Source organism: Phoenix dactylifera, chromosome 1, assembly GCF_051530095.1.
Source record: "Phoenix dactylifera cultivar Ajwa chromosome 1, Ajwa_hap1_PhDact_Kaust_v1.1, whole genome shotgun sequence".
Taxonomy (NCBI): domain Eukaryota; kingdom Viridiplantae; phylum Streptophyta; class Magnoliopsida; order Arecales; family Arecaceae; genus Phoenix; species Phoenix dactylifera.
The window spans coordinates 53,187,501-53,197,475 of NC_143190.1; the positions used below are offsets into that span (position 1 = coordinate 53,187,501).

General features: G+C 36.0%; 1 protein-coding gene across 2 annotated transcripts; it reads right to left on the reverse strand.

The window, feature by feature from the left end:
* Positions 1-388: 388 nt before the first annotated feature.
* On the reverse strand, positions 389-9,215 carry LOC103706887 (plant cysteine oxidase 4-like). Of its 2 annotated transcripts, none has more exons than XM_008791152.5 (6): positions 8,992-9,215; positions 5,922-6,061; positions 3,579-3,742; positions 3,237-3,384; positions 869-1,072; positions 389-767 (listed from the first exon to the last, which is right to left on the reverse strand). In XM_008791152.5, the coding sequence occupies exons 2-6, from the start codon at positions 6,019-6,021 to the stop codon at positions 652-654; spliced, it is 732 nt and encodes a 243-aa protein (XP_008789374.4). In that variant the 5' UTR covers positions 6,022-6,061; positions 8,992-9,215; the 3' UTR covers positions 389-651. The 2 variants fall into 2 exon arrangements, with proteins under 2 accessions (XP_008789374.4, XP_008789376.4); XM_008791154.5 differs by having other exon boundaries at positions 5,922-6,022; positions 8,992-9,116.
* Between the last annotated feature and the right edge of the window lie 760 nt (positions 9,216-9,975).

Sequence of the window (9,975 nt, forward strand, 5' to 3'; positions counted from 1 at the left end):
CAAAGCAAGCCTGAAATGGTTCAAATGACATGCAAGCTAAATACTAGCTTATTTTCGACCAAAGTACAATTTTATTGTTTCCAGATACCCACATGATAAATATAAGGGGAAAGCCATTTATTTAATAAAAAGGTTTATCTTTCTTTAAAAAAACAAGAAAATAGTTTAAAGGATACGATCCAGTAAATGACACCCATACCACCAAAACAAATTTACCTACAACTCCAGTCTGCAGGCTGTCATAAAGCCTGGAACAGCACTTACTTGCATGGAATAGCCATTAGGAATCTAGATAAAGCACTGAAGTCTTTATGGGAAAAAGACTATGTCACTTAAAACTTAGGATGATCAAAAACAGCAGACCACGATGGCATCCTGCAAAATAAAATGATAGAAACAGCTGCAGAAGCTGCACTTCTTTACAGTTCTCTCAATGGGAATTTCATTCATCCATTAGTCTAAGGTGAGGACCATAATAACAGAAATACATATTAACATGTACAGACCAACTCTAAACCATATATCAGTAACCTTAATTATTCCCATTACTTTTAAAAAATCATATGACAGCTAACAGCAAGATCCTCGGCCCATATTCCTGTTGACAAAGGCCAATCTGATCGACAGGTATGCTACACCAAACTAAAACCCTCAAGTAGTAACCTCGGGGCCCTTATACAGTCCTCTTCTGATAACAAAGCTGTCGGGAGGCTGATACTCTTCCAACCAAGCCACTTCAGAGGCCTTTATTCCACTTGGCAAACAACCTACAACAAGATCAAATGAAACGAGGGTAATAAAATTTTTGTGCCTCAAGGCAACTAGCAACTTAAAGGCGAAGATATCAGCTTAAATAGCACTATTTCACCTGACAGATCCCTTCTCGAAGACTTCCGGAAATAAGAGCAATGCCGTCCATCTTCTGATGAATAGGGGGGAGAGAGTATGTCGAAGAGAGCACAAGGAGTTATCGCTTTGAAACAGTGGATATTACCACCACTTGTAGGATATAGAATTGTTGTCCCCCAGGGTGCAGACATTTCACCATCTCGAGCAAGCCTTGCTGGTCTAGCTGAAAATTCAGACAAAACAATATATAAAAGTTGTTTTATTTTCCTTTCACTGCGTCATATTGCTAAATAATCTTCATAAAGCATTCCACCATCAAGAACCAATGAAGCAACACAGAAACTAAAAGATGAAAATGTCATCATTTGCATAACTTGAGCTTTTTTAAACCAAAATAGAACAAAAAACTCATCGAGATGCCAAGGACAAACCAGTTCAACAAAGCTATTTAAACACAAATACAAGGCGCACATAATCTCTGCTTCATGTGCATATTTTTCAAACCAAGCCCACACAATGTACTTGTCCCTGCCAAAATTATATATATATAAAAAAAGAGGTAGGCACAAGAAAGCGATGTTGTGACAAGTTTTCCCTTTTTCAGATTTCTTTTAGGTTTGGCCTTCTGATTTTCCCTTTTTAATATCTTCAAGTTTCTCTATGTGCATCCTCACCTTGACGCTTCATTTTCTCCAAGTGTCAATTTATGACAAGTTTATAATTTCAAACACTTACAATAAACTTGCAATGAAGCACCTTTAAGTCATATCAGCGTGAAATTGCCTTTCCTCAAAAGAAAAAGTAAATGTCTCACTACCAAAAAAAAAGAAGAAAGATACAAATATGTTTAACAGAAACAGAAGAATACTGCAGCAAATTAATTTGTTTCAATCTTTTGAAGGAACAAATTATTGGGCATCAAGAATTTATGGGTGTTTAAGTACCATTGCCTCGCATGCTATCAGTTTACATGTTACTCCACCTTTAAATCTACATTTAGTGAACATATATTGTGACGCAATCTCTATGATGCTATCAATGTCAAAGATCACACATACCGCCACAATAATTCACCATAGTATGGAAGATACTTGCATTGCAGCAATCATGATGATAATCTTTCTTTTTCATTTTCTCATGGTAAGACGAGTTACTTATGCATATGAACCACAGAACTGCCATCATGTTAACATCTCTAAGAGTTTATTCCAAGGTTTGCAAAACCAACCTAAGCTGCTGGGTTCAGGTATTACCATAACAAATTGGGGCAGAACCAGGTTGATTTGCAGATTTAGTTTCGGACTTGGTGGGAACAGGTCCAAACCAAGCAGAATTGCCCGCTTCTGCCCGTTACAACTTGGTTAGAGTCAGTTCTGAGCCCTCCTGTTTCTGCTGCAAGTATGAAGGGAAAAGTAGGAAGGTGAGGAAAGTCTGGGGAGAAGGGAATTTTTATAATTTTGAGCCCCAATCCAAGACAAAATCAGGTATGATCCCCTCGCTCCACTTCATTCTTCTCTTTTTTTATCTTTTTATGCCTAAAATAGGCCAAAAAATGGTAAATACTTTCTGTTGGTAGCATGAAATCTTTTATGCTAAAAATGTCCAATCATATTCAAGTTCTCGGGGTTTATTATGGAACAGATTTTAAAGCTCTAATCAATCTTCATTTCAACAGATTATTACCCCCTTTCTCCATCTTTATCAATAATTTAGAGAAGATTATTCTTAAAAAAGTTCCCATGGTGGTCTTCACTTTCCTTGAAAGTACTTTGTTCAAGCTCATGAAAGCATCTTCTCTTCACCAGCAAGCCTTCATATTTGGCATATGCAATCAGCTCTAGCAAGTTTCTCCACTACAAAAGAGCAACTAGACACCATTTGATCCTTCTTGTAGTGCTCTACCATCTCCACCCTGTATCCTGTTTCACCTGTCAAATGCAGATGCTCCACACATCCATTCCCCCAGATAACTAACTACTTGAGGTATATGTATGAGCACTTGTTATGCTAATATTTAAAGCCAATAACTCTTCCTTTTTGTCCGAGTTACATATTTATTCTCATATTGTCGACAATTGCAAACAAAGTATGTTTCTACATGCCAAATCAAATGTTTCTTGTATTTTAAGACATCCACAGCAATTTCCTAAGTTCTGTCAAGTGAAAAAAGCAACACCTAAACCAGATTAGCTTACTCTAGAAATGGATAGGCTTTCCAGGTAGATAACTGCTGCACCTTAAATTATGTGAGAGAAAATTCAAAATAGTTCTCATATTCGTGCATAACTCATCATACCATTTATAGATTACAAAATATTACCAAATATTAGGATATATATATATATATCACATAAAAAAGCCTGATTAATGAAAAAGACCAAACACACCTGTTGTTGGACAAATGGGATCGCCTATATCTATCCAATCATACGATCTAACGTGCAACGAACCATACAGAAGCTTGCTCAAAACGGTCATTCCGGGATGATTATGCAGTGGAATAATGGACGAAGGTGGCATGCAAAATATACCAATCTGCATACATATTTAGAGAATCCTAGAATACATCAATTACGCTCAATAGGACATAACTCATATTCCAAAACGAACATCATTTCAAACCATTAAATACCGCATAAAAGATATAGGTTAGTAATAAGTCCAAAAATTAAGGCATCCAAAGCAACTGGAAAAAAAATTTAGTCATGCAAAGCTATTATGAGGCTTACAGAGAAGCTTTCACATTCATGTATATGCAAATATTTGATTGGAGGCAAAAATTGGTTGCTCCCATTACGCCCTTTTCTCCCATTTAAACCATGTGCAGAGCCTTTCCATGTTCGTACTGCCTGAGCCTCTTGTTCAAGACCCACATCGGATGGCCTGATCTCATCTGAAAATCGTGTCAGAAAAATGTAAGATGTCCAAGCAAAAATTATCCTATAACAGCAAATTATACGAGCGCATGAGCATGCATGATATGTTAAATGCAAAAATCGATATGCTTACATCATATTCAAAAACTTAATGTCCTGCCATGCTGCTAGAGACAGATAATTGATATAATATTTGCAAATATAATACAAACGAAACAAGCATAAATTTTAGCCATAAGATCTTGTATATGATATTAGACTAAGACATACATTCAATTCAACATTATAAGCACAATATATATTTCTCATGGCCCACATAAGGTGATTAAGTCTGAAAAGGCAGAAATATACCAGACCACCCAACAATCCAAAACCATGCATGCCTACATAACAAAATAATGGCCATTTTAACATCACATGAGCATCTCAAGGTTGCTTTGCATCTTCAACACATACATCTAGAAGGACAAGGAACCCATATCAAGATACTGTGAGATGAGCACAAACTTGATGTTTTCATTTGATCTATAGCCATCCTGGGATGACTACCAGTACAGCACACCAGATAAAGTCAGGTTCATCAACTTAATTTGTAAGCACCTGAAAAGTGCATTGAATGACTATAGTTGAGCTGAATAGCTTCCTTGATCGTCAAAGTGGCTGGTTATATAGTTTAGAGGATCTCCAAACAAACTAAATCTCTTTATCAACTTTTAGGGTCAAAAAAGAATCTCCTTCTTAGACTCCGATCACTGTGAAAGATTTTCTCCTCACCTAACAACAGGATTAACAGAATAATCAAATATTTGTGTTCACATTCCTTAAAGATTGCTTTCACTACTCTAACCTCAGGAGTTGTCAAGATAATCAAAAGATTATTCATATACCTCAACACAATCAACCAATAAATTTTGATAATATTGAATATTTACATGAAGCAGCTAATGAAGACCTAAATAATTCAATAAGCGGCGATAGTCTTATTAAGAATCAGACACCAGCCTTTTCCTCAAGCATACTGTAACCTTCTAAATCGTCCTAGATACAAAGAAAGAGCAAAAAGAATTAAAAGAAAGTTCACTCCAACAGATGACATGAGTCAACTATAGATATATCATGTTTGATACTAGAGTCAGTTATAGATATAACATGTACTTTAATATTTTTAACATTTTATTTCAAAAATATATGTCAAAGTTTATTGGTCCCTCTTTGTCATTCTATCAGTTAAAAAATAGCTGCTTGTATTGGCAGCGGGTGCAGGAGCACATATGGGTGGAGCAGCTAATTATTAACTCCAAAAGAGAAAACTCCTAGGAAATGTATGTGTAGACTACTAAATAGTCAAACCCTCTAATTTTGCTGTTGTATTATTACTCATATAGATGACATAATGATTGCAGGTTAGCGGAATTACTGAAAAAGATTATAATACAGAATTAAAAAAAAAAAAGAACTAAGTGAATACCATGTAAACAATGTAAGATTGATATGATAAGGTTATCCTTAATCAAGCTGCAATAAAGAGTTTTCAAGAATAAGGTGCCAGATCAAAATGCAGAAGCCAGAGTTCACAATTAGCATGGTCCCCTAGGCAAAAGGCAGAAGCTAATAGAATCATCCCTTCTACTATTAGAAGCTTCATTTTCTTATATATAACAGTTTTGAATCCTCATTATTTCTTATCAGAATTTTTGAATCTTCATTACACATATCACATGACCGTGCCATCATACTCAGTTCAACAGAAAAAGATGTCAATAACTTATAAAACAAACAGCAAGACTTTGAAACAATTTGAGCTACATATTTATATAAAGTATGAAGCTAGCACGAAATGTAGAGAGTATTATGTCATTAGCTTACAAGCTGCTTAAAATTATAAATAAAACATGAAGATGGTAATGATATCATAAAAACAAGGCTCTTATATATGTCATCAGCATGATCAACGAGTCATGTCCTTGTTTACGCATTTGTATTTTAAAGTTAAAGAGTCGTTAAAAGGTCATATGCACACATATACAAATACATACACATACACATATGCATATGCATGCATGCATCCATCCATCGATATACATATTTATATATAATATATATAAATATGAAATTTAGCCCTTGTAACAGTCACATAATCCTGGATTCCAAGACATGGAGGGAATGTGTAGATATTATAACAAACTCTTGCCTCACCTAAAATAAAGCGAACTTGTTCAAGAGCTTCTGGAGATATTGGTCCATTAGGAGAGAACGATACTTTACATGCATCATACAGCCTTTGGATTGCAGGCATACTGCAGGACAGGATGAAGTAACCAGTAGATTCAACCAGACTGAAACAGGAAGTTAGATAGCTTTCACCACAAATGTATATCTTAAATAGTAAAATGGTACATCAATCAAGGATTTCAAGTTGACTTGGTATAAAAAGTTCAAAACTTTAATGCCGTGTCTCATTTGATATGAAAACGGTTAAAGAAAGAGATTATCTCATAATATGAACTACGATGGCACAAAGTATCTTCATGGTAGTTAGTATATTAATTTTGATTAGGTTTCCCCACAACAAGTGCCTGCAGAATGCAATAAAGACAGAATCACAGATTGTTATAACAATTATCCTAGGACAATGGTTGAAGTAAAAAAACAGAGGCAGTGGTTTCCTGTGCATGTCAATCAGGGAAATGAAAGTTGACCCCAGCAACTACAAAATCAGGCTGTTAATAATAGTTATAGGCAGATTTCTCTTTCTAGTTTTGTCCTCTTGGTTTTCATAATGGGAATGCAATAAAGAATGCATCAATGTGATATCATAAAATGAAAATTATAATGAGAAGTCGGGAAGGGGGCGACGAAGGTCAATAGATTGTCAGGGGAACTACTAAAAACAATAAAAGAGAGGAAGTGGCCAAAGAATGTCTGAAAAGATGCAACAATAAATTCCACATAAAGACTAGCAAGATGGGGTTGCTCGCGATGTGAACTACGGTTATAGCTGTATAATCTCATTGGTAGGGTAAAAGGGAGGAAATCTTCAAATTATGTTTACCCATTTGGAAGATTTTATGGCAAGAAAAATATATTATTGACTTATAAAGAATATAGCACAAGGGAAATTTCAACAAACAAGGCCTAAGCAATAGTATGACTATCTCACATCATTGCAAGTGATGATCTGTGGGTAGTATATGCACATCCTATTCAGCAGTTGGCTTTTCTCAAATCTATCTTCTAAGTAGTAGCATAGCATGATTCTAAGTTCAGCTTCAACCCCACAATTTATGTTCGATATTTTTGAGGCAAGAATACCATTATTTGCCTAAATTTTTTCACTCTGGACGATCAATATGGTGTAAATCATTTTATTCTACCTAGTAAATGAGACAAAGGTTTTAAATTCCGTGTGGCAGGGGTGTCTCAGTTTCTCCACAAAACGAGACACCACACTGTTCTGCCACATCCCAGCGGTCATCTTGGTCACATTTTCTCATAGTAACAGGACGAGACACCATCTTGCTGGGATTTAAAACATTGAATCAGTCCATATTTAAGCAACAACATGTTTCACGAGACTCTTCAGTTTGTTAAGGCATTTGTACGCCTTGGTCCTGACTAGCTAAGAGATTCGACCATCAAGCAAAAAGGTCCTCCTTCCTTCCCTTCAATTGATGGACAATATGCTATGATATAGAAATAGCCAAAATCATCATAAAAAAATAGCCCACTAATGAGAACATATTAAGAGAAGATGTATAATTGAGATGAGCTCAAGCTAGCTAGGCTTGAGCTAAGCTCGACACCTCATTTAACTTCAAACCACACTCAAGTTGTTCGCAAACAGCTCACTTATGGGATTTGCTAAGAGCTTGAGGTCCCCCACACTTCCCCATACATTCTCTCTCTCTCCATCTCTCTCTCTCTCTCTCTCTCTCTTTTAACTAGTTTCCAAGACCAGATCTCAACATAATAATTGAAGTATGTTCTTCTCCTTTTTCCCAAAATTATATTACTAGAACAAATTATTACAGATAGAAGATTTTATTTACAAAATAGTAACCAATATATGATAATATTATATATCCATATAGACATATATATTATTTAAGTAGATTTTAAGTTTAACTAAGCCAATGTTGAACAAGCTAGACAAAGTTCAAGCTCAGCTCATCTATTCATCAAGTGACCGCATATCTAACCAAACACAAGCTTCTCATGAACAGCTTCCTCATATCAAAGCCCTGATTGAGAGTACAAGCATTGTTGTCGCACTAAATGAGGGGTCAAAATTATAGCCATGTGCTCGAATATGGTCTCTTGAACTGCCACCAAGTACGATAAGAATGTTGATGGACAAAATTATATGCCCACTAATTAATTTCAATAATCCACATTGCCAGGGGAACTTCTTCTCATTCCTTTCCCTTAAGATGTTGATCTTCATTACATGCATCAAAATTTTAGCTCAATACATATTTCCAACCACCTCTTAAAAACTCAGCCCCTACTTGCATTGGCCAGTTAGAGAAGTACCACAGAGTTCGAATCATGTGAGGATAAATGCCCCACAGCAAATAATAAATTGATGTCCCTCTTTGCTTCTCCCTTTCTTAATTTGCAGTATCAAATAATTTTACTTGCTTGTTTCTTTTTGGTGCAAGCACAGCAGTATGGTTAAAAATAAAAAACAAAAACAAAAAAAAAAAGACTCTGCGAACAAAAAGAATCACTACCATAATTTGTAACAATCGTACTAATTGTCCACATAGAGAATCAAAACAATAACACCAGATATCAAATCACCTGTTTTCAGATGAAGAATTAAAACTATAGCACTGGATGTCAAATCACCTGTTACTGAAAAAACAAACTCTTTTTTCATTCAAAAACTGTAACTCGTGAAGAGCAAGAAGAAGAACAAGAAGAATAAAGCACGAGCGCTTGCAATTAAAAAACCTTAACTGACCAATAAAATCCCAGTTCCAAATTCCCCTTTGTCCCGGTTCCAATCAATCACAAAACATCTCTCAACAAATCAACAGCCCCAGTACCCCAAGAACACACAGAAAAATTAAAACCAATATCAAAATAACGCCAACCCTCCTCCATCCGTCCTCCCATCAAAAACCACAATCACCTCACAATCTCCACCCGGAAAACAGAGAAGGGCACGATCAAAATCGAGAGGCAGAGGAGATCATGTACATGAAAATTGCAACGAATTCATACAGAATAGATACAGAAAGAGTAGAAGAATCCCAAGTACCTCGGATTAGGGCTTCTCTTTGGGCCAGTACTCGGACAAGGAGTACCGGCAAAATCGCCGTAGAGAAGAGGGTGAGGCGAGCCCCCGAGTCGATCCGCTGGGATTTACTTACCAACGACAATACCACTTCCTAGATACGGCGCTGCTGGATTTTGTTGCGCCCAGCAGTGGACCAAAGCCGGTGACCTCCACCACGTGGCAGATTTCGGGGCCTCAGGTAGTGCATGTGACTCCCTGAAAGGGACGCCGATTAATTTGCGTCCCCTTTCCTGACAACTGTAAATCCGTCCATAAAAATCACAGCTGTCATGTACTTTACTGTTGGCCTTGAGGTTGGCGTAATAGGCGTGTCGTCGGGTCCTCAGGCTGCTAATTTTTTTCCTTTCTTGTGACCAGACAATATATACTTACATTAGAGCTACATAAATTTCTATTTTCATCTAAAAAAAAAAAAATCTGATTGTTGCTAACTCGTAAGGTTAGTGATTATGATTTGATAACAAATATGATCGAGAATGATGCATAGAAAATTCTGCAACACGATTGATCTAGAGTATCTGTGAATCAGAACCAGATTATAATGCTATAATTTTGTTATAATCACTATTTATCAAATAAATAATTATGTTATAATAGCATGATATCTGCTATTATTTAAATTCTTACTATTATTGTGCAACGATTTTTTTTTTTTTTTGATAGACTGAATAGATCATCCAACTCCAGTACGAGTACATCTGGAAAAAAAAATGACGTAAAGGTGGAAAAATAATCTCATAGTTATTCCAAAAAATACCATCAAAATGCTAAGCAATATAAAAGGTGACTCAATCAGCTGTCTTATTCGCCTTTCGGTATATATGACTGATCCGGAAGGCAACAATAGATTCTTTTTGAAACTAGTACAGGTATAATGTTTATAATGGTTGATAGGGAAACCAAGGATTTGTTCCAACGCCTGACGTGGAGACTAGAGAGAGGATC